Source organism: Typopeltis vanoorti, chromosome 12 (assembly GCF_054136105.1).
Source record: "Typopeltis vanoorti isolate ZY-2024b chromosome 12, IOZ_Tvanoo_1.0, whole genome shotgun sequence".
Taxonomy (NCBI): domain Eukaryota; kingdom Metazoa; phylum Arthropoda; class Arachnida; order Uropygi; family Thelyphonidae; genus Typopeltis; species Typopeltis vanoorti.
Window position 1 is genome coordinate 110,992,831 of NC_143560.1, and position 26,291 is coordinate 111,019,121.

A 26,291-nucleotide genomic window follows, 5' to 3' on the forward strand; every position below is an offset into this window, starting at 1 on the left:
AGTTGGAGATATCAGGCAGAAGCAGTAGCAAGGTCATCTTTACCTATAGGAGTTGCCAAAAGGTTTGACACCTTTTCGTCGAAACTAGTCTGGGTAGTGGCCAATCCCTAAATGCATAACAGTATACATATCCGCAAGGAGATGTGTTTTGCATTATGGGAGATACTGCGATAGGAGTGAATGATATAATCACGTAATCACAAGAAAGATATTTATTTAACCAAATATTTCGGTCTGGAAATAGCAGACCATCGTCGGTCTGCTATTTCCAGACCGACGATGTAACAACGATCTATTGTTAGTATTCTAGCTTGTATATTTTTTAAACTGTTCTTGTAATACCACCGACGATGGTCTGCTATTTCCAGACTGAAATATTTGGTTAAATAAATATCTTTCTTGTGATTACGTGATTATATCATTCAGTCTTATGTCGCAAGTATCCTTAAAACAACAAATTCTTATCCTTCACGGGGAAAATGCGATAGGAGTGTTGGTATCTTGCTCCACCTTTGCTACGAGTTGCTAGGTGTTGTACTACTTATCCACCTATATTCAACACTATATTCAGTCCTGAAGATATTTTCAGGTGCAAACTTTGTTTGCTCTCACTGGGATAAAGGATTAAACTAAATTTATTATACTCGCCTGGTGTTATTTATACTGTAAAACATTATTATAAAATAAGCTGACTTATTTGTTATTTCAACTTTCACATCAAGGATCATTATTTGCAGTATGTGCATCAATATAAGAACACCAGCACTGTTTTGCTGTATGAGACTAGGAATAATTGATTTATCAAACTATTGATTGTAGCATGATCCCTGCTGAAGCAAAATAACTAAATGGCTAAATTAGTTAAATAACTAACTAAACTAAGCAGGATGCCTTTATAGCCATAATTGATGAAAATGGGAATCTCTAATGGAGGGCACCATGAGTTTATTAAAAGTGTAATGTCAGTAATATGGTTATTTTATTTATAATAGGATAACTGTATTGGACAGAGGATTTATACATTCGGCATTGGACAGAGGATTTTCATACAGTCACTTTTCTGGATTTTATAAAAGCTTTTGATAGGATATCACATGACATAATATAATGAAATTGAAGTTGAATTAAATATTAGATTGGTGGCTTGGATATTTCCAAGCCACCAATAGGGATGGATGAGATGGCTGATGTCTATCAGTGAGTTTTATTCGGGGGAGCTAGTTCAGTTGGCAAATGAGTGGAAATTGAGCATCTTCTTCATGTAGTTTCCTCAGTGAGAGGGTGCAGCACCACGTCCTTCCAGTTCTCTCTGTTGGTGGCTTTGCTTTTTGTTTCTTCATAGACACGTGATCCTGTCCATGATCTTATATCTTCAAACCATGTCCTTCATTTTTTACCTCTTGATCCTTTTTTCATAATTTTTCCTTCTAAAACTGTTAGTATCCTCTGTACTGCCAATCTAATCTTTCTCTGGATCATTTCCTGTAATAAAGATCTGTGTTCTCATTCTCTGTAGGACATCTGTATTTGTCAAGTAATTTGTCAATGAGATTTTCAGAGCTCTTCTACAGCACCTCATTTCGAAGGCCATTATCTGTTGTTTTACTCTTTTCTTAGAATACCTGTCTTGCTTCTATGTGAAAACTGGCCAAACTAAATGTTCTTATCATTCTTTTCTTTGTCTTCATACTCACAGAACTTCTGAGCAGATCTTTATTTTTCCAGAATGCATCTTTAGCTATGGCTGTTCTTATTTTTATTTCTTTATCTTGCTTTCCATCTGCAGTAAAGTAGGAGCCTAAATATTTGTATTGTGTTGTATGTTCAATTTTCATATTGTTTATGAATATTTCTGGCTAGCATCTGTTTTCTTTTGAGATTTTCGTAAATTTCGCCTTTTTTGCATTTGGGGTGCTTAAGGGTCAAAGCTGTATAACTGAGTGGAGACCTCCACATAGCCTTTAAAGGAATGCGGAAAACCGACCAGGGCTTCTGACCTAATGTCCAATCTTCACCTTCTCGTGGTGCACCTGTTGGGTATCTACTTGGATACTCAATGAACGAGGATAGCTTGCAATTTGGGATTTAGCCGACCAAATTGTATTCTTATTGGTTAAACAAAAATAAAAAATGATGGTACAACATGACAAAATTTCATGCCGGCTGGGGGGTCGCCCAGTTAAACAAGGCGCCTGTTGTTTTCACCAGGGAACCAGGGCGAACAGCAAAATGTCAGCTACTGGAAAAAATCTGAAAACACACCCCAACTCAACATCACCAAAGTTAAAGATAGGTACTATCAACGTAAGAAGCCTGAATGGCAAAGAAATGGAGCTAGCTGAGGAATTAGATAAGTACCAGATCGACATAATAGGGGTGACTGAAACAAAAAAGACAAAAACTGGTGAGATCTTTCTGAGCGATAAATACAAAATGTTATATTCAGGCAATGACAATCAAGGAAAAGAAGGAGTAGCCATAGTAGTCAACACAAAATGAGGCTAATCTTCTTGAATGGCAGTCAGTCTCAAGTAGAGTAATGTGGGCAAATATGAGAATGGGTAACTGGACAATGAGACTTATTTGTGCCTATGGTCTGGTCCCACAGAAGGTTCTACTAAGGTAGAAGTGGAGGAATTTTTTGAGGCTTTAGAAAAAGCAACTGACACAATAAAAAAGGAAAAGTTGGTCCTTGTTGGGGATCTAAATAGCAGAGTAGGAAATGATTGTGAGACATACAAAAATATTTGGGGAAAATTTGGAGAAAAGAGCAAAGCTAATAATAATGGCAAATATCTGTTGGATTTCTGCTCAGGACATGGACTGGTTATTACTAACACTCCAACATAAAAATGTGCACAAATTCACATGGAGAGAAGAGGCTAGGAATAAGAAAAGTCTCTTTGACTATGTTATTGTTGATAGGGATGTTTTCTCCCTGGTGCAGGACACAAGAGTGTGCAGAGGATTTGAAATTGGAAGTGATCACTATTTAGTTTTGAGCAGGATAAAATTGAATTTCATATTGAAAAGAATAACATGTACGAAAGTTTTAAAGCGAATAAAAGGTGAGCAGCTCTCAGATGTGAACTGTAGACTAAATTACACAAAGATTATTGAAAGAAAAATGAAAGAGTTTGAGAACAGGAATCAAACCTTGGAGAGATTCAGTGGCAAGCCTTGAAGAAAGCCCTGATTGATTCAGCTAGAGTGGCATGTGGTGAAGTTGTCTACAAGGATAGAAAAATTAGAACTCCATGGTGGACACAGGAAGTTAAAGAGGCAGTAAAGGAAAAGAAGAAAGCATATCAAAAGTTCCTGTCAAATAAGTCAGCTTGTGCTCTTAGAGAATACAGAGACAAATGTAAGAAAGCTAAACACTGTGTAAAACTAGCTAAACAAAAGTCATGGGAGAACTTTGGCAAGAATATAGAAAATAAATATCAAGAAGGTGGCAAAATATTTTGGAGGTTGTTAAAGAAGCTTAGGAATGGAGGAAAGAGTGCTTTAAAAGGAGTTAGAGATGATAAAGGTGAAATGAAAACAGGAGAAAAAGATATCCTTGAAGTATGGAGTAATTACTTTGAAAAACTGCTAAATGAAACAACCAGTGATGACAGCACAGTGGTACAAAACACTGACCAGGCATGCAGTAAGGAATACATATCAATACTTGAAGTAGAAAAAGCCATCAAAGGCTTGAAATGTGGAAAGGCAGCAGGAGTAGATGATATTCGACCAGAAATGCTGAAGTATGGTGGTATAAGAGTCTTACATTTACTGCACTGCATAGTTCAGAAAGCCTGGACAGAGGGATGAATTCCAGATGATTGGAGTAGAGCTCTCATAGTACCCATATATAAAAAGGGCAATAAAACTGAATGTGAGAATTACAGAGGTATTTCCCTACTGAGTGTTCCTAGCAAGATCTCTGCAAGTATACTTGAGAAACGATTGAGAAGAATTGTGGAAGAAAAGCTTGGTGAAGAACAAGCTGGATTCAGGCCAAAAAGAGGCTGTCAGAATCAGATCTTCACTTTACGACAGATAGTCGAGAAAGCATGGGAATATATCAAAGATCTGTATTTAAGTTTTGTTGATTTGGAAAAGGCATATGACAAGGTGCCAAGAGAGAAGCTATTCAATACGCTACAGTTATACGGTGTCAATGGGGCATTATATCAAGCAATACTTAGTCTTTATTTGAGTTGTAAGTCAGCAGTTAGAATTGAAGGAAGTACAGGAAGATGGTTTAATGTTAAATCTGGTGTGAGACAAGGATGTACATTATCCCCTCTGTTATTCATTATCTATATGGATCACATTATGAAGGAAAGTGGTATTAAACATGATATCAAAATTGGAGATGCTAATGTCAGCTCTTTGCTTTATGCGGATGATGTTATACTTCTAAATAAATCTGCTACAAGTCTGCAAGATTCTCTGACTAAATTGAATAGCTGTTGTAATAGATATGGTATGAAGGTCAGCAATAAAAAGACAAAGACAATGAAAATAGGCAGAATCATTGAAAATGTCAACTGTGTTGTGAATGGAGAACCTGTGGAACTAGTAAAACATTTCAGCTACTTGGCATGATTTTTAGTGAAGATGGTAAATTAAATATAGAAATAGACAACAGAATCAGCAAACCTGGTATGGTGGGAAGTCAATTGCATAAATTCATATGGAATAAGAGAGAAATTAGTCGGAACACTAAATTAGCTGTAAACAAGATAGTGTTCAAACCAGTTTTAACTTATGCATCTGTGAGCTGGGTCAGAAGTAAAACACTTGACCAAAGACTAGAGACCGCAGATATGAGAGTTCTGAGAAAGATTATAGGCATGAACAGATGGCATCAATGGCAATATCATATTAAAAACGAGGATATTAGGAAAGAACTTGACATTGTCAGCATCTAGGGATGCATTAGCAGAGCTAATCTTAGGTGGTATGGTCACTTAAACAGAATGGGCAAAGAAAGATTAGCAAAACAAGTGTTCTCTGCCAGGTTGGCAGCAAAATGACCCAGAGGAAGACCAGGATATAGGTGGATTGATACGGTACAAAGTGCCTTAGACGATAGAAATATAAGATCTGATAATGTTGGAGTCTTGACAAGTTACAGACTGGTTTGGAGGAAAATTGTAGATAGGAAGTTAGTAATGATGTAATTTTTTTCATGTAGTACTATCATATCCTGTACACCCCTTGAGGGTACATGGCAGGAATATAAATGATGACGCATTTATATCTAATCCAAATTCGTTACCTTTTTCAATTAGTAGCTGCAGTAATTTGATTAATTTGTTTCTGTTTTCTGCTATTAGAATGGTATCATCAGTATATCTAAGATTGTTGTATTTTATACCATTGATACTAATTCATATTTTTTATTTTTCAATCTTTTTCATCACTATCTCACTATAGATATTAAATAGATTTGGTGAAAGGATACAACCTTGTCTACCTCCTATTTTTATTTTCACTACAGAAGTCTCAGAGTTAAACAGTTGCATTTTCTGTTTGGTGTAAATCATTTTTATAATCTTAAGTACCTGATCTTCTATGTCTAATTTATCTAATATATTGAAATTTTATCATGTTTTACCTGGTCAAAAGCCTTCTGAAAGTCTATGAAGCATAAGAATATGTTCCTATTTCTTTCAAGTAATCTTTCTATTAGTAATTTTATTTCCTGTATAGCATTAATGGTTCCCATTCCTCTTCTGAAGCCTTTCTGTTGTTCACTCAATTGACTGATCAAGGTTCTTTCTATTGTTTGTTAACAATAGTTAAAATAAATATGATACATTATATTGGATTTGTTGGACTATGATTTTGACAAACATATATACATCATCGTCGACAAGTTTCGCCAGCTGAGGTCTGTGTGGCTTTTTCAAGACGAGAAAGGTTTTACCTACATTAAATGCTAAAACAAAAGAACAGTAATGACTTAAAAATCAGTTAAACAAATTGTAGAGCATGCGTGACATCAAAAGCATAAAGCGTGGAGTTCTGCTAAACATAATGAATTTATTAAGTTTTTCCAAATATCTTTTAATATTATGGCTTGGTTTTTATTGAGGTTGTCTCCTGTCCATAGTACCACTGCAGCTTCTTTAAAGATTCTACATCTGAAATCTTCTTCAATGTATGCCATGGAGCTGTTGTCCCAGTCTATAGAATGGTTTGAAATTGAGAAATGATGTACTAATCCTGAGGTGTCTGTTCTGTTATTATTTACATCTCCGAAATGTTCTTTCTTTTGGATTTCTAGGCTTTGTGGAGTTTGGCCTATGTAAGTCAGTGCACACGAACATGGTATGCTGTAAACGCCTGCGTATTTGTAGAAAGCGATGCTGTCCTTAGCAGATCTCAACATGTGCCGTGTAGTTAAAATAGGTTTAAATGCAACTCTGATGTTAAAAGGCTTCATGATTCTTGCTATTTTGATGGAGCCTGAGCCTGCATAAGGTATGACGATGGACGATATGTACTGTATCACTAGAGGTTATTGCTGGGAGTTGTTTCTATAGAGGATCTTTTGAATTATATTTTGTGGATAACCATTTTTGGATAGAGTTTTTGATATAATTGAGAGCTCATCAAGTACATCTTTTTTCTTCTGTGATGATATTTTTGGCTCTTTTTTTTTTTTATTAGCATATGTATGATGCTAAGTTTCTGTGCATAATCACAATTAGATGTAAAATCAAGATAAAGTCTGGTGTCTGTAGGTTTGTGATAGATTGTGAGCTTGATTTTTGCATTATCTTGTTTTTTAACTACTACATCCAAAAAAGGTAATTGATTGTTGTTTTCTAATTCTAATGTGAATTTAATTTTATGATGGAAAGAATTTAATTTTTGGAGTTACTCATGTAAGGTATCTTCCATGTCTTTCCAAACGATGGACACATCATCACATATCTCCACCAGACTGATGGTTTCGGAGTTTTTTTGTTAGGATGTCATTTTCTAGTTTTTCCATGAACAGATCCGCACACGGTGGTGACAGGGGACTGCCGAAATCTTGGTCTAATATATCCAATATAATGTATCATATTTAGTGAAAAGGACCAAATATTAACTATCAAAAATAGTTGAAACAATTTGAGATGCTTGGGATATTAAGTTCAGAGTTCTGTAATCCTCACAATTTTGTACAATATTTTCCTTTGGGATTATGGAGACAACTGTTGTAAAAACTTCAGCTAATTCTATTATTTTATAGATGTCCTGAATGGATTCCACTAAATAGTTGTTATTATTGCCAGTCAAAGCTTTCAGCAGCTCAGCCAGGATATTATTGCACCCAAGGAATTTATTATTAGGAAAATTCTTAATTACGTGTTCTATCTCATTTCTTGTTGGTAGAGTGGTATCGCTATGTTTAACTTAAGGTGTTGTGAATCATCTGTCGTGTTACCATTATCTGCATCATAGAGATCTGATAAGTACACCACTCGTCTTCCATTTATCTTTTCCATATCAATGATTATGTTGCCATCTTTGTCCTTGATGTTATTAGACTATGTACGTTTTGCTTTTCCTTTAAGTTCTTTCACTTTCAGGAATGTTTTTCTGGTTTTGTTCCTGTTTTGTAATTCTTCTATCTCGGTGCACTGCCTATTTATCCAGTTTTCTTTCAACCTCATAACTGTTTGATTCTTTTATCCAATGTTTTATATCTTAATCTTTTTTTTTTTTTTTTAATTTTGATTTTTTTTCTGGGTAGTGGCCCTTTCCTTAATGCATAACATTATACATATTTGCAAGGAGATGTGTTTTGCATTATGGGAGATACTGAGATAGGAGTGATGTTAGCTTGCTCCACTTTTGCACTGAGTTACCCGGTGTTGTGCAAAGTATCTTCAGGATGACTGAAGATACTTTCAGGCGCAAACTTTGTTTGCTCACACTTGGATAAAGGATTAAACCTAAATTTATTATAGTCTAACCAAGTGAAAAATAAACTTTAAACATCTTTCTCTAAATCCAGAGTAATTTAATAAAAAGGTGGCACACCGTTTGGCAACTCCTATAGGTAGAGATGACCTTGCTAATGCTTCTACCTGGTATCTCCACTTGAGCCTGGCTCCCACTGAAGGGACCTCAATAAAGGTCGAAACTAATCTGGGTAGTGGCCCTTCCCTTAATGCATAACATTATACATATCCGCAAGGAGATGTGTTTTGCATTATGGGAGATACTGAGATAGGATTGATGTTAGCTTGCTCCACCTTTGCAACGAGTTGCCTGGTATTGTACCACCTTACCTCAGTCCTGAAGATACTTTCAGGTGCAAACTTTGTTTGCTTACACTTGGATAAAGGATTAAACCAAATTTATTATATCTTAATCTTTCTTCTTCGTTTTCTCATCTTTTCCATGTTCTTTCTTTGATAAAGTCAATTACTTCTTGTGTCATCCATGGTTTTTTTCCTTTCTTTCTTCATGTTTATTGATGTGATTTTTAGCAGATGTTATGATAGCTGCTTGTAGTTTATTCCACTGAGAGGGTTTATTTTCATTTTGCAACTGTGCAAACAGCAGTTCTGAAACATTTTCATTACATTTTGATTTTACTATTGGATCTTGTAGCATCTTCAGATCCCATTTTTGGGGTTGTTTTCTTTTAATTTTTATTGTTTTCAGACAAATATTCATCTTCATTAAGTCCAATCTATGATATGATCCACAGTTAGCACTTGGCATCACCTTTGAGTTCCATATTCCATTGAAGTAATGCTTACTGATCACGATATAGTCTCATTGATTTTTGTATCTTCCATCTGGACTTTCCCATGTGTATCTTGCTGTTGGTTTTTTGCTCAAAATAAGTTTAGTTGTGATAAGATTGATTGTTACAGAAATCAATCTGTTTTTACCCTCTCTTATTCCAAATTCCAAGTCCAAATGGACCCATGTGTGTAATGTTCTCTCTGAGCCAACTTTTGCATTCCAGTCACCCATAGTGCAAATAACTCTATTTTACCTCCAGCTTCCTTTATAAACCATTCTATTTCATTATACATGTTATCTATTTCTGCTTCCTCATTCTGTTTTCTCTAGGAGCATATATTTGAATGATCAGCATATCTCTTGGTTTAAAATTCACTAGAATTGCCATTACTCAGATTTTTTGATGACATGGATAAAGTTTCATTAATGTTCTTCTCTACAATGAATGCTACACCTCTCCTTGATATTTCACCACATGACGTATATACTTTATATATCTTGCCATTTGGAAATTTTGACTCAAAGTCCGATGATCCTTTCCAAAAGGTTTCACTTTTCTTTTCTTCATAGTATACTAATATTCAATCTCTCCATCTTTCTCATCACATTAGCCAATTTCCCAGATTTATTCCATCTTCTTACATTCCAAGTAACAATCTTCAAGCAATTTCTGCGTTGTATTTTTTTATAGCAGTCACGGACTGACGATGTTGCAGAGCCCTGCTACTTCACCCTGATACCACTGTTCCAGGCATATTGAGACTACCCGGGCTTTATTTCTTTTCTGTTTAGACATGATGTTTTACATAATGTTGATAAATATAGAATATTATTTTGTTGCCAGAAAAAATGGAAAAGTTGATAGATGCTGTGCTCAAGGAGATGTATAATGGACTGAGGTTTAGAGACTATGTTACAGCATTTGTGAAACTCATCCACAAGGTTGCTCTTCTATTGAAAAGGATGGGGTGAAGTCAGAATAATGACTATAGAATGTTGATCATACCACAACATTAAAGAATTATACTTGGTATATACGTGAGTAGATATATAGTGAGACATAAACTAAACCACTGCTTATCAGATAACATAGCAGAGTTATTGTGTAAGGTAGTGAAGGGATGAAAGAGAAAAAGTTATACTTGGCAGCTGTTTAAGGGTGTTGGAAGCAGTGGGGTGAGAAATACATTGCTGATTTGAAAAGTGGGTGGTGATGAGTAGGGATTCTGATGATATCGAGTTTAATGTCTACATGATAGTCTAGAAATTGTGCTTTTTATCCCATGAGATTTCCAGGCAAGTTGAAAACCGAGATATGCACTCTTGGAGCTTATGTGGTAGCTTATAGTGTTGCTTATTAGTTACAGATAACTGAATGTGTTCTTTTCTGGATGATTCTGATATATAAGAATTTAAATATTCAGATTTAGGTGGGAGATAAATTTCATTTCCTGGTATGAGAGCACTGCCCTGTTTATTAGAGGCCTGAAGTGGCTTGAAAAAGTTGCATGTATGGTCTTTAGAGCAGGGTTTACAAACTATGTAAAGAATAAATAAAAAATACCAAAAAATATTATGCATTAGTTAAAAGAAAAAATCCTTTGCTTACTCTTTGGATGAATGTGTGGGATTTACATAAAAGGTCCATATAACATATTAATACAGATTATTTTGTCCAAGCATTTCTATAACTCCTAATTTTAAAGCATGAGCACTAGATGCTATTTAACACTGAAGAAAAGAACTTCTTATTGAAAATTTAACCTAAAATTAAACAATAGTTTAGAGTAGCAACATTTTATTCTTGTTTTATTTAGTAGTATATAATCCATTTCTATTCAGTATGCATTGATTTAGAGAATTGTAACAAAGATAGATATATTACTTTTATATCTATCTTTTGCAAACAAAAGATAGATTTTTAAACATTTGCAAATATTTTTAGGCATTTAAGAATGACATTTCCAAGCACAGCCAGGGATGTGATAATGTGCGCAACTTTGGAGAGTCACTAATTTCATCCTGCGATATTGATCAGAATGCCATTAGAGATGAATTGGATCAAATTAAGCAAAGATGGGATAGACTAAATCAAGGTGAGAGATTTCTCTCATATTTACATTGGAGGAAGCATAACTTTATTAAAAGGGATGATAATTAATATTCATTATTTTATACTTAATATGTAAACAACATTTGTATCTTGACTTTTAAATTTTTTAGTGGATTGAAAGCATATGCAATAGGAAAAAAAAATCTTCAGCATGAGTTGCTCCAATGTTTAATGACCACCTCAGCCTACTTTCTTGTATCTTCTTGCCATTTGGTCCCACCTTAACTGTCCCTCTGATGTAGTCATTCCTTATCCTGTCCTTCTTTGTCACACCACTCATCCATCTCAACATCCGCATCTCCGCCCTCCATCTTCCTCTCCTATGCCTTTGTTATAAGCCACATCTCCGTGCCATGAAGCATTGCCGGCCTCACCACCATCTTATACAGCTTTCCTTTCCTCTTACAACTCGCTCTTGTCGCACAGGACCCCGCTCATTTTCCTCCAGTTCATCCAGCCGCATGTTATTCGGTGCTGTATTTCCTCATCCAGGTCATCATTCCTCTCGACGACCGACCCAAGGTGCTTGAATTTCTTCCCCGAAATTAGCCTTTCACCCTGAAGTCGTATGATCATATCCTCGTCACTCCCTGTTGACATATATTCAGTTTTCTCCCGGTTAATTTTCATGTTTCTCTCCTCCAATACCTTTCTCCACTCTTCCAGGGTATTTTCAAGCTTCTTTCGGGATGATTCGCATAGAACAATGTCGGCAAACAGCATGCTCCATGGTGCCTCCTTCTTGACATCCTCCACTAGTACATCCATGACCAGGTCAAAGAGGTAGGGGCTCAGAACTGACCCTTGCTGTAGCCCTATAACAATGGGGAACCCTTCTGTCATGCCGACACTAGACCTGACCTGAGTTTCTGTTCTCTCATACATCTCCTTCACCAACCTCACGTACTTCTCCGACACCCCCTTCTTCCTCACACACCTCCATACCTCCTGCCTGTCTACTCTGTCGTATGCCTTTTCCAGGTCTATAAACACCATATGCAGCTCCACTTGCATCTCTCTATATTTCTCCATCAATCACCTTAGTGCAAATATCGCACCCGTTGTTCCTCTTCCTAGCATAAATCCAAACTGCTCCTCACCAATTTTCGTTTCCTGCCGTATCCTCCCTTCAATTTTACTCTTTCCCATATCTTCAATGGGTGTGACATCAGCTTGATCTCTCTCTATAGTTGCCACAGTCTTGAACATCTCCTCTTCCTTTGTAGATTGGGATGAAAATACTTTTCCTCCATTCCTCTGGTATCTTTTCCTGTTGGGCTATTTTCCTCATCAGATCCCACAACATATCCACTCCCTAATAATTATATAAAATCATAATGGATAATTTTAATCTTTGAAGGTACCTGTGGCATGACTATAAACAATAAATTACATGATAACCACAGTAATTAACTTTAATGAAATGAAAGTACAGATATTTCATACTGAAAATAACATTGCATCATCAGTGCATAGAAACAAGCAAATCAATAAAATGGGATTACAGTCGGTGATTTACCAATTAAAAACTTGCTGTGTGCTAGAAATTGATATTAATAAATAATATTATTAAAAACTATTTTTGATGGTTACATAAAATGAGAATCTCCCAAACTTTTGCGAGATTCTCATTTTGGGAGAGAGAGAGAGAGAGAGAGAGAAAAACAATCAATCTGATTCACATTTGGCCAATGTAAAAGGGTAATCCCATTTCTTTGCAAATTTCTTTGAGAAGGAGTTCATGTTTAAACCTGATTCTATGGAGAAAAAGAGCTTCATCCCACTGGATACTGTGTTTAGTGTCAGTACTATGTTGTGCCAGACCAGACTTTTGAGGTTTTATGTATTCAATATAATATTGATGTGCATTAATTCTTTTTATCACAGAACAGCCTGTCTGCCCAAAGTATGCTAGATTATATTTACAAGGTAACTGGTAAACGCCAGCTAAAGATAGAGGTGACAGTTTGTCTTTTGTAGATGGCAACAGATGAAAAATTTTGTTAATATTAATATTAATTTCTAGTATGTGGCAACAGTTTTTAATTGGTAAACCACTGACTGCTGTAGGTACCTTTTATTCCTTTGATTATATTTCTTTGATTTGCTTGTTTCTACACACTGATGATGATGTACTGTTATTTTCAGTACAAAATATCTGTACTTTCATTTCATTAATGAAGGAACCATTAGTTTATACGGGAATAGTGATGAACGAAGTGGAGGTGACTAGTTTATTACAGAACCTTAATGTGAACACATCTGTGGGATTGGATGGTATACCGGCACGGGTCTTGCGTGAAGCGGCTAAAGAATTATCAATGCCCTTGACCATGTTGTTTAATCTGAGTCTCAGGTCTGGCTTAGTCCCGAAGGTGTGGAAAGAGGGGAAAATAGTTTCACTGCACGAAGGAGGATCCAAGACTACGGTTGCAAATTACCGACCGATCAGCATATCAGGAGTCATTGTCAAGGTCTTAGAGAAAGTAGTCAAGGGAAAAATACAGGAATGGATCGATGAAAACGAGATACTGTACAGGGGACAGCATAGCTTTGTGAAGGATAGATCATGCTTCAGTAACTTGCTCAAGTTTTATAACAAGGTGATGGCTGAACTGGATAAGGGAAATGGATTTACAGTGATACTGCTGGACCTGGCAAAGGCGTTTGACAGGATACCACATGGAATACTAATCCGTAAACTACAACATATGGGAATGGATATAGGGTTGGTGAGATGGATAGGTGGTTGGTTGATGGAGAGATATCAAAGAGTAGTTTATTCAGGAGTAGAGTCCAAAAGACGGCCTGTGACTAGTGGTGTGCCGCAGGGTTCTGTTCTTGGACCACTGCTGTTTAATCTGTTCATTAACGATATAGGGAAGGATCTAAGTGGAACAATTCATTTGTTCGCTGATGATGCAAAGTTGGGTAGGGCAATAGTGAATGCAGAAGATGTCAAAGTCTTGTAGGATGACTTAGATAGATTGGAGTTCTGGGCTAAGGAGAATGGATGTCAATTTAATGTGACAAAATGTAAGGTTATGCATTTTGGGGTGAAAAGATTAGCAGCAGTATACCACATTGGTGGAACTGTACTCCAAGAGATTGATGAGGCCAGGGACTTGGGAGTGTTGGTGGATAAGGAGATGAAGTTTAGGGGGCACACTGCAAAAGTAGCTAAATCAGCTCATCAACTCACTTGGTTGTTGAAAAATACCTTGACGAGCAGAGACAAGCAAGTTATTGTACCTCTGTACCGAGCCTTGATAAGACCTCATCTCGATTACTGTACCCAGATTTGGTCACCTCGGTTCCTTCTTGATGGGGAGGAGGTGGAGAGGATCCAGAGGCGAGTGACTAAGATGATAACAGGTCTTTGGAATGAACCATATGAGAACAGGTTGAAGATTTGTGGGTTGCAGAAACTAGTTGATAGTGGGAGGAGGGGAGATATGATTGAGACATTCAAATTGCTAAAGGGATTCTATAGGATTAATTCAGAGGATATTTTTGAGATCAGGAGTGGTGGTGGGAGAACTAGGGGACACCTATGGAAGCTGGGCAAAAGTGTGGTTAGCAGGGGTGTTAGAGCTGGGTTCTTTACTTTTAGAGTGGTAAATGAGTGGAATGTGAACGAAGTGAACGAGTTCAAGACAGTGAACGAGTTCAAGACAAGGTATGATAGATACTGTGAGAATGTAATCGCATAGTTGTGTGGACATGATGTGTTTAGGGCCTCCCTCGATGAGTCTAAGGACTCCTGGAGTCGCCCGAAATAATAATAATAATAATAATAATTAAACTTAATTACTGTAGTTATCATTAATTTATTGTTTATGATGGATAATTATTATATTTCATTTAATAAGGTTCATTGCCAAATTGAAGTCTTTCAGGCACTTCATTAATTGCACTGTATGCACTTAATGTTTGTTTATAAAAAAAATATGCAACTATCAAATTTGACTTAGCTATTAGCACATTGGAATACTTAGTGCTAATTAGTTAATGTAAATAGGCTGAACCCTTAAAAGATATAAATAATGTTCATATCTTTTAAGTTGTGCAATACCAAGGCAACTCATGCTGAAAGTTCATTCATGTGTGAATCTTCAGCCATCTCTTTAAAATTTTAATGATTCAATATGTAAATACTGTATGCTTATTTGGTGTAAAATAATAATGTATATTTATTATATTCTCTTTTACTAAGGGCCATTGTTAAGTTGAAGTTGCCAAGCTCTTTTGTTCATTAATTAAATTATAATTACAATATTTCACAATTACCATATTTTCCGGTGTATAAGATGCACTTTTTTACCTTAAAAATTCATCTTAAAAATGGGGCGCATCTTATATAATGAAGGTAAAGATTGTTTCCTCTTTTCAAAGTCATACACACTCCCTTTTATGTTCCAAGATCTTTGTAGGCAGTTAATGGTGCAATCAAATTGATGCGTGACCTTCACGTGACTTCTAGCACGTCATTGGCTAAGAATGGGGAGTCCCTATTCAAGTTTCATAATATCTTATCCGAGTAATCAGTTACCAATGTTTATTAGTATTGAGTTGACGTGTTGAGCTATTTTTTGTTAGGTTTTAGGTTTTTTCCAGAAAATTGTATTAAATTTCTTGGGTACGTCTTATACATAGGAGCGTCTTAGACACCGGAAAATAAGGTAATAATTTTACCAAGTGATATTTTTTGTCATGTTAAAATCATATTCTCTTGTTTGGTGTATTACTCTCTTAAACACCATTGCTGATTTTAGTTGTTTAACATTAAGAAGGATCACTATGGCATTTACAGTGTATACAGTATACAAAATTTTGGACCTTGGAAAACCAGATTTCTAAGTTATATGATATCCCCCTTCTTCTTCCACATATACGAGGGGGGTCTGAAACGTTCTCTGCCTAACAATGAAAAAACGAATTTATAATTTCAAAATTATTTTTATTTTTCAACATAATCTCCCTTAAGACTAATACATTTATTCCAGCAATGCTCCAGTACCATTATCCCATCCCTGTAGTGGTTCTTAGTAACATCTGCAAAATACCCCTCTACAGCTGCAATCGCCTCTTAATTTGAAGAATAAAGCTGATCAGCGAGGAAGAGTTTTTGTTTTGGGAAGAGATAGAAGTCAGAGGGAGCCAAATCTGGGGAACAGGGTGGATGTTCCAGGTCTTTTCTCACGATTTTTTTTGTCTAGTTAAGAGATTGGAATAATATTCCCTGGTTATTGTTTTACCCTTTTGAAGATAAACAAAATGCCATGACCTTTCCTGCTGATGGAACCGACTTTGTCTTCTTTGGCTCTGAACTACTGGCTTCTGTCCACTGTTTTCACTGCTGTTTGGATTCTGAAGTGTAATGGTGAATCCAAGTCTCATTCATAGTAATAAATCGACACACAAAATCAGTTTTATTCTTGTTAAAACACTCCAAGCACTGTTCAGAGATTTTCATGGGAGTGTTTTTGATCTGCTGTGAACAAGCACGGCACCCATCTTACGCAAAGCTTTTTCATTAGCAATTCTTCATGCAAAATATATCCTATATGTTCTTTTGAAATGCCTGTAGTCTCAGCAATTTCACGCACTTTGACCTTCCGGTCATCCAATACCATGTTGTGCACTTGATCAGTGATTTCTGGTGTCGTTACACTTTTTGGACGTCCTACACTTGGATCATCTTCAAGGCTGGTACGGCCACATTTAAACTGGGCAGCCCATTTCTTAATTGTCAAAAATGAAGGAGAAGAGTGCCCATAAACTTTTATGAACTTCGAATGAATTTCTTTTGGCATTAAACTTTCTTTTACAAAGAATTTTACAACCACATGATACTCAATTTTATCCATTTCAAGGGATACAGACAACACTTTTGCTTCAGACAGCTTTATAAAACAAACTACTTGATAGAATGACCTGCAGTTTCATATGGATGCTTATGAAAGATGCACCAACTTAGAAAAAAAATATCTTGCTAATAGTGTTGCCATCTATGGTTGAGGTCGAACTTTTCAGACCTCCCTCATACAATGTATATAAATGACTTAATAACTAACCCTGTCTGTAGTTTCACTGATAATAGCATTCTTCTTTTCTCCATAGTGTTCATTGCGTAAACATCTCATTCTTGAATATCTTGTACAACCACTGTCCTAAACATTAGTCGTACTTGCATTCTGAAAGTAGTGACAACATTTTTACAAAAAAAAAAAAAAAATTCTTGAGTCTTCTATCCTTACCTTTTTAGTCACATGTAGCTCAGCAGTCAAGACCAGATCTTGATTCTTTGACTAACACTCACCTCTTATCTTTCTTGGCATGAACCATGACATCTCTAATATTGTCAGCCGTCAAAAAAAACAACAACATTCTTTTTAGCCCAGTTTGTTACTTTTCAAGAGCCTCTGTAGCTCAGTCAGTATTTACGATGTTCTTTTTTTTTGGAAAGACTTGGGTTTGAATTCCCCTCTGGGACACAAAAAAAGTTCAGGTTTTTTCATCCTGCAAAACAGGCAAACCAGCCAGAAGATCGCAAACACACACACATTTTGCAGGCAGTGTAGATAGGATTAACTTCCCCTATCATGAGAAGTATTCAGGTTTCAAAAATGCTAAGTACTTAGCCATAACAGGCATTGAGTAACATGAAAAAGGAAGATGGGATGAGAAGTTACTGTTCACCTCTCCAGCTAATGTTGTGGTACATCAAAAACCTTTGCAGAAATTCTTGATGCTATTCAGCTTAATAACTAATGACTCAGGCAGCTGTTGCTCAGCTGTCTGACATTCATTTAAAGTTAAACTGATAATCTATCAAAACTGTTACTACCACTCATTTTCATTCAATCTATGTATATTTGCTGCACAGCTTTCTCTATGAAAAAGAACATCAGCATCTACAAATCCTCCATCTCTCTTAAACAAATGGAAGATTTGTAGAGTACAGAAATTGGTTGATATAGGAGATAATAGAAACATAAATTACTAAAGTAGTTGTCTAAATTATATGACTGCTAAAATTACTAAAGTTTAGTAGTCATACAATTGATGCAGAATAAACTTTTCCGTACATTGACAAAGGTAGAGAACAAGGTATTCCTCTGTACATTGTGTAAAAGTGTCTTCTAGAAGGGTGTAAGACTAAATATTTTACTTGGAAAGTGATAAAAGAGTGGAATTCGTTTTTGGGATTAGTCTTGAATCCTTTTTCGGTGAATAGTGATTAGTGTAGTCCTCCTGTAATAAGTCTTTGATTTCCATATAGAAGCTACAATAATAATAATGTTAAGTGTTTAAATTAATCATAATTTTATATTTTATTATTATTATTGTATGGGCACCTCCATGGATTCCGAAGACTCATCGCAGGCGACCCCAACTATCCACACAATCTATCATACCTTGAACCAATTGATGCAAGCCAACTGTCACTGGAAAGTTCATGACTTATTTTTCACGGTATTAACAACACCACAAGCACTTTTATCAACAAAGATGTTTTATTAACGCTTATATTTCGCTGATTTTCAACTCAGCATCATCAGAGCACAACACACTTGTGAACGCGACAGTGAGTGAGTGAAACAATGTAATTGCAAAAGACAAAAGATCTAAAGTCCTATTTTATGGCACCCTCTAACAAAAAAAAAACAAAACAAAACAAAAAAAGTTATCCAGGAGTTTTTCTTAGGATAACCGTCTCCCAAATTTTTGGCAAATTAATGCAACCATATTTGTTAAGGTTGGGAAAATTCTTCAAAGCCATTGCTGACTCAAAAAATAATCTTTCAGATCTATAACAACTCCTAAATAGCACATTCGTTTTCCTCCATCTAATCCTGTGTGAAGGAGTGTCTAAAGCATGGTCTGCCAGTCCCGACTTGCCATAGTAATAGTAGCGAATGTATCTTTCATGTTCTTCCAGGCGGATGTTCGCTGATCTTCCTGTTTGCCCATAATAGGCCAAGTCACAGTCACATGGAACTTCATACACTCCTGGGTGTGCTAAAGGGTGAAGTTTATCCTTAGGCGAGCGGATCAGAGTTGCCAGCTTGATACTTTGGCTATCTTTTTCGATGTACCTCTGATATAGGGAATAGAAATGGTCATGTTGTATTCTTATGTATTAGAGGAGGCCAGAGTAATGGGCCTATGTAATATTTTATCTATTTTGTAGGGATTGTAGCCGTTGGCTAAGAACGTATGGCGCAGGTATTGGAGTTCAGTGGTCAGAGCTGTATCGTTAGAACAAATGGCTCTGGCTCTGTGTGTAAGTGTTTTTAAAATGCCATACTGTTGGACTGGATGATGATGTGATTGTTTATGTAGGTATCTTCCTGTGTGTGTGTGTGTAGGCTTTCTGTAAATAGAGAAAGATAGTGATCCATCTGAAAGGCGGGTGACTAATGTGTCAAGAAATGGTAAACAGTTATTTGTTTCTTTTTCTACTGTGAAGTGAATTTGGGTGTTGGCTGTTTAGGTAGGTGACAAATGCATCCAAAGTGTCCATGGGGCCAGATGGCAAACACATCATCTACATAGCGTCACCACACTTGTGGCTTGTATGTAGCTGTGGTAAGTACTTTGTTTTCAAAGTGTTCCATGTAAAAATTTGCTAACGGGGGAGAGAGGGGAGACCCCATAGCAGTACCATTAATCTGTTTGTAGAATTCCCCCCCCCCCCCCCATGTAAAGTAACCTGCATTCATGGTAAATTGAAATAATTCAGAAATATCTGGGGGAAATTTAGACTTGATTAAATCAAGAGTGTCTATAAGTGGTACATTGGTAAATAAGGAGGTGACATCGAAACTAACCATTATGTCTGAATCTTTTAGGATTAGATTTTTAACCAGTGTTTTGAAATGGATTGAATTTTTTACAAAAGAAGAGGAGTTGCCAGTAAGGGGGGAAAGCGACTTGGCTAAATGCCGAGCCAAGTTTATATGTGGGACTATCTATGCTATCAACTGTGGGGAGTAGGGGAATATTAGTTTTGTGGATTTTTGGTAATCCATAAATACAGGGTGGTTTAACATGAATTGGTTTTATTTTCCTGATGATTCCTTTGGGCCATGATGTCAGTAATTTTTTTTTTTTTCAGTTATTTTTTCAGCCTTTTTTCAGTAATTTTCGGTCTTTTTTCTTTTGAGACATCGTAGGGTCTCGATGTATAATTTGATATGTGGAACTGTCACATATGAGATCTTTAATTTTTCTGTTATAACTCTTCTTTATTCATGATAACTGTTGCATTTCCTTTATCGGCTTTTGTAATAATAATATTTTTATTATTATATAACTTTTTTAGGGCAGTTATTTGCTTACATGGCATATTGCCTTTTGGAGGCTTAGCCTTGTTTATAATACTTGCTATGTCTAGTCGCACGTTATTCTGTTAGACTGTCACTGGAAAGCTTTCTGTCTCTCTCAGGCAGGTTTGAACTCTTGTCTTCACATTTCTGTACATCTACTGCACCAACCTGATATATTTCTCCGGTACCTTCTTCCCCCTGACTTCTTGCCTTGACACTCTATCATACGCTTTTTCCGGATCAATAAATACCAGATGTAGCTCCCGTTGCTTCTCTTGAAACTTTTCCATTATCTGTCATACCCCAAAGATAGCATCTGTCATCAATCGACCAGGCATGAAGCTAAATTGCTCTTTTGCAATCTCTACTTCCTTCCTCATTCTTCCCTCTCTGGGATTTTCATTGTGTGGGACATCAACTTAATTCCTCTGTAATTCTTACAGTCTTGTACTATATTTGGTACACCTGTAACATGCCTTATATAGGCAAAACAGGAAGTGCAAATTCTAATTTCAACAATAATAATTATCTTAAAATCTCAAAAATATGAATGGCACATGATAGACTCACATAACCTTTGGTTCTAACATGCCGTACTAATCAGGACTATCACTTCAGGATCTTAATCATAATTTCTCAATAACAGAACTCAGCCTTTATTTTAAATGCTTACTAAGATGTAACTATTGCTGTATCATTAAATGTCAATATAATTTTGTTTTTTGGCCATGTAATGCAAGATGCAGCTTTGATGTACTTTTTTTTTTGTTTTAATCTCAGTCAGTGTAGTAAGAGGTGACCAAATTAGTGGTACTTTGGCATACTGTTTGAATTGTAATGCGACTTGTTGCTCTCTCTCTTCTGTAGTGTGTGTGTGTCATGAGCCATTGTCATTCCACTTCAGGATGGCCTATTCAAGATTACTCCAAAGCTGTCTATCAATGGTGCTCCTTCTCCATATCACTCCTGCAAATTTGATATCATCATCAATTCTCCTTCTTGCCCCAAGCAATATGCCCAGCCCATTTCAACCTCAGATGCTTCACTCTTTCTATATCTGAAGTTGAAATAAGTTGAAATCTTATTCATATTCTCGTAGACAGGCTTATACGTTGGTTATGCATTATTAAATCACTTAAGGAATTGAACAACGTAGATACGAATATAAATTAAATTACACTTTAATAGATATTTCTGATATTTCGGCAACGTCACATTGCCATCTTCAAAAGGAACTTACAAAAAAAGGCACATGCACGTAGGCATTACAACACAGTAACTGAGAATGAAGAGATGAAGCTATTGTTCTCCTAAAAGTCCTGATAGCACCCTATAGCGGGCTAAGTAGGTGTTCTTGGCCGTTGGGCTGAAGGTCTGCTGATGTAAGCCTCCCAAATTTGGGGCAGTCGCATACAACCAAATTTGTTGAGGTTTGGAGAGTTTCTTAGGGCTGAGGTTGATTCCATAAATAGTCTTTTGAATTTATATTTGCTACAGTGTATTATTTTAGCTTTCTTCCACCATATTCTGTGGCGTGTATTTAGAGCATGGTCTGCAAGACCAGAATGGCTGTAGTTGTGAAAACGGATGTAGTCCTTGTGTTACGAAATTCTGATATTTGCTGTCCTGCCTGTTTGGCCAGTGTAAGACAGTTTACAGCTGCAAGGGACCTGGTATACACCAGGTAGGTCTGGGGGAAGTGGTTTGTCTTTCGTGGAGCAGATAAGGGATGCCAATTTTCTGTGTGGCCTGTAACAGGACAGGTCATGTTTTTTAAGATTTTGGTAATTTTTTCCGAGGTGCCTCAGATGTAAGGAATGGGGATGGATTTAGAGTAATCCTTGTTGTGGAGGGGGGAGGGGGAGGGGGGGGGGGCTGTGATTTTTAGGTTTCAGCCCACTTCAAAGTCAGCATAGAAAACCTTACACTCCAACATACTGATATAATGATCAGCTTTGACGTCTCCTCCTTATTCACAAATGTCCCACTCAAGGAAACTTTAGAGCTAATCCAAGCTAAATTTTCTCCCAATATCTCAGCCCTATTTCAGTTCACAATGAACTCAGGCTATTTCGTTTGGCAGGGAAAATTCTACAAACAAATAGAGGGGACAGCCATGGGTTCACCACTCTCCCCACCCTTGGCCAATTTCTTTATGGAGACCTTTGGAGAAAAAGGCTTAGCCTCTGCCCCACAAAAATCAACCATATGGCTTTGCTATTGATGATGTGTTCACTTTTTGGCCACATGGCTCTGAAACACTCCTCTCCTTCTCAACACACTTAAACAACCAACACCCCAGAATCAAGTTCACCCTGGAAAAAGAGGTAAACAACAGCCTCCCTTTCCTAGACACACACTAGTCACCTGCCAGCCTGATGGAACCTTGGTTTTCTAAGTTTATAGAAAACCCACCCATACAGGCAGATACATTCACCAACAATTCCCCCCCCCCCCCACACACACAACAATATGGAGTGGTGAAAACACTATACAACAGGGCTAAACTAATCTGTTCTAACGACATGGCCCTAAACACTGAACTAAATCACATCCTGAACACTTTCTCAGCCAATGGCTACCCCCCCCCCATCTGAAAAAAAATCCAAAAAATATTAAAACCTACAAACCACAGCTCCCCCATCCCCCCTCCACAACAAGGATTACTCTAAATCTATCACCATTCCCTACATCTGAGGCACCTCGGGAAAAATTACCAAAATCTTAAAAATACATGACCTGTCCTCCTGTTACAGGCCATACAGAAAAAATTGGCATCCCTTATCTGCTCCACGAAAGAACAACCACTTCCCCTAGACGTAGGGTATACCAGGTCCCTTGCAGCTGTAAACTGTCTTACTTTGGCCAAACAGGCAGGACAGCGAATACCAGAATTCCGGAACACAAGGACTACATCCGTTTTCACAAGTACAGCCATTCTGGTCTTGCAGACCATGCTCTAAATACACGCCACAGAATACGGTGGAAGAAAGCTACAATAATACACCGTAGCAAATATAAATCCAAAAGACTATTTATGGAATCAGCCTCAGCCCTAAGAAACTCTCCAAACCTCATCAAATTTGGTTGTATGCGACTGCCCCAAATTTGGGAGGCTTACATCAGCAGACCTTCAGCCCAACGGCCAAGAACACCTACTTAGCCTGCTAGAGGGTGCCATCAGGACTTTTAGGAGAACAATAGCTTCCCCTCTTCATTCTCATTTACTGTGTTGTAGTGCCTATGTGCACGTGCCTTTTTTTGTAAGTTCCTTTTGAAGATAGCAACGTGACGTTGTCGAAATATCGGAAATATTTATTGAAGTGTAATTTAATTCTTATTCATATATTCCTTTTGTGATACCTAGCACACTTCTTTCCATACTGAATTGCATTGTACTTAATTTCTCAATTTCCTTTGCATTTTGTGTTCACGTTTCACAGTCATATGATAATAGGAAGAATACGTTGGTTCAAAACTTTTCTTTTCAGACATAATTGTATTTGGCTTTTAATATTGACTGTAGTTTTCAAAATTCTTTCCACCTAAGCATTCCATCCAAAATATCATGGATGGAATTAAGACAAAGTTTCCATCTTAATTTCGTCCATGAGATTTTGTTCCATTGATATCCTTTGTCCTAAGTATATGTAATGATCTACTTGTTTCATTTCATCATTATTGATTTTGATTATTTCTGGTTGTACATGGCTGTTGAATATAACTTGGATCTCCTTTAGGTTTGTCTTTAGGCCAGCTGTTTTGCTACCTATTTGGAGTTCATGGATACAAGTCTGTAATTAAAGTGCAGTTGAAGTAAAGATAATTGTATCATCTGCAAAGCATAAATGGCTTAAATGTCTTCCATTTAACTTCAGACTGTTCTCTTCCCAATCAAGAAGTTTGAATATTTCTTCTAGCCATGCTGTGAATAGTTTCAAAAATACTGTGTCACCTTGTGTTATACCTCCCTATATTTCCAGAGTAGAGATGTTTTCATTGAAATAAATTGCTGCTGTTGTATTGTTGTATGCTGATTTGATAGTCCTGGCATATGGCTCCTTCACTAACTGGTTTTTTAATTCTTTAACTACTGCACAAACTTTTACTAAATCAAAGGCTTTCTTGTAATGAATAAAAACCAAGACATAATGGTAGAAATTAAAGATATCAAGAAATTATATTATTCGTTTCATCCTTTATTATTATTATTACGGGCGACTCCAGTGAGTCCTTCGACTCTTCGAGGGAGGCCCTAAACATCATGTCCACACAACTATATGACATTCTCCACCTCCTCTGGATCCTCTCCACCTCCTCCCATCAAGAAGAAACCTAGTGTCCAAGTGTAAGCAAACAAAGTTTGTGTGTGAAGTTACTTCACAACTGGGCTACTTGTAGCCTTAGTATCCCATCATGCTATGCATTATGGGAAGAGCCATAATATTATAGGTTAGATGAAACCAAGATTATAATTTCTCGTCATCTTTAATTTCTTTAGAGATAGATGTTGAAAGTGTTTCACTTGAAAAAACTTTCAACATCTATCTCTAATCCAGAGTATTTTGTTAACAAGGTGTAACACCTTTTGTCTACTTGTATATAGAAATATGACACTTCTGCATTACTTCAGCCTTTGTATCACTTCTGGATTTGGCTCCCACTGATGAGACCTCAATAAAAGAGAGAATTAAATGAAAACTCTTCAGGTTCAGAAGAGTTTATGGATTATGAAGAAGCAACTCATGCCAATAAAGAGAAAGCAAAAGATACAATTAAAAAACATATAATAAAATTTACTGATTCAAAGTTTTCTCAGTACAGCTATCATCTACATGAAAAGAAAATAACAAGCTTCCAAATCAAAAATAATAGCCATGAAATTGAAGTAATGGAAAGCAACTTAAAAAAACTGGAAAACAGTTTTCAAGAAGCAGGTTACACAATTGCTTCTTCACAGATTGCAGACCTCATCGGGTTCATCCAAAATTTAGAAGTTAAAGACTTACAGTGACACTTCTCAATAATCATAGCATCTCCCTTCTGCATTGCCTCATTAAATGTACGAGGATTCTATAGGCAAATTAAACAAGAAACTATATGGAAACTTATGCTATGCCATAATATCAGGGTTTTGTTTTTCCAAGAAACATACTTCTGCAGATAGATATTCACTTCTTTCTTATTGGAGCTTTGGAAGATTTAACAGGGCTGGAGTAAGAGTTCTTATTCTTGCCCCCCCCCCCACCTCCTTGGGTTATTCTGTAATATCCAAAAGGATGCAGAAGGGAGAATCTTGACAATATATTGGAAATACTGTGGATGTGTAATAAGGTTTATAAATGTAAATGTTTATGCTCCATCCAATGGAACAGTTAGACAAAAATTCTTCCAGGAACTGGAGCCATATTTATATGGTACCCACTACATCATAGCAGTTGGAGACTGGAATTGTATTAAAAACCCCACATTCGACAAATAGGAGGACACCCCAGAGTGGAAAAATGGAATATGCACAGTTAAAAACATGTCTTGACAATGCTTAACTAGTAGACATATGGAGGATTCGCAATCGTAATCTCCAGGCATACACATACGAGGGCTGTTCAATAAGTAATAAGACTAATTTTACTGTCGCAAAACCACTCATCACAATATTAATTTCTGTGGAATAAAGAAATGTTGCTGTCTGTATTAACAAAAGAGGTTGATAGATGGCATATATGAGCTGATGTGCCAGAGTGTCACGTGACTAAACGCAAGCTTGTTTCGGCATGCCTACGAGATGCAACCAGTCATCGAAATGGAAGCATTTTTGAACAGCATTATGCAATTAAATTTTGTGTGCATTTGCAAAAATCGGCATCGGACACTTTTAACATGATACGCGAAGCTTTCCACGATGAAGCAATGTCGAGGGCAAGTGTTTTTCGCTAGCATAAAACTTTTAAGGAAGGAAGGCAAAATGTGGAAGATCTTGAATGTGAGGGAAGACCTTCAACGACCATCACAGAGACAATGATCAACACAGCAGCGATTATCATCAAGGAGGATCACAGAATTACAGTACGCCAGCTGCATGTTGTACT

The 26,291-nt window shown here is 36.7% G+C and overlaps 1 protein-coding gene across 1 annotated transcript in view; it reads left to right on the forward strand.

Annotated features, from left to right (window-relative positions):
* The window catches only part of shot (dystonin-like protein short stop), a 1,304,552-nt gene that overhangs the window by 694,131 nt on the left and 584,130 nt on the right, over positions 1-26,291 (forward strand). The window contains exon 50 of the mRNA XM_090402172.1: positions 10,700-10,850. Coding sequence (XP_090258298.1) covers positions 10,700-10,850 — 151 coding nt within the window. The remainder of the gene's footprint in view (positions 1-10,699; positions 10,851-26,291) is intronic.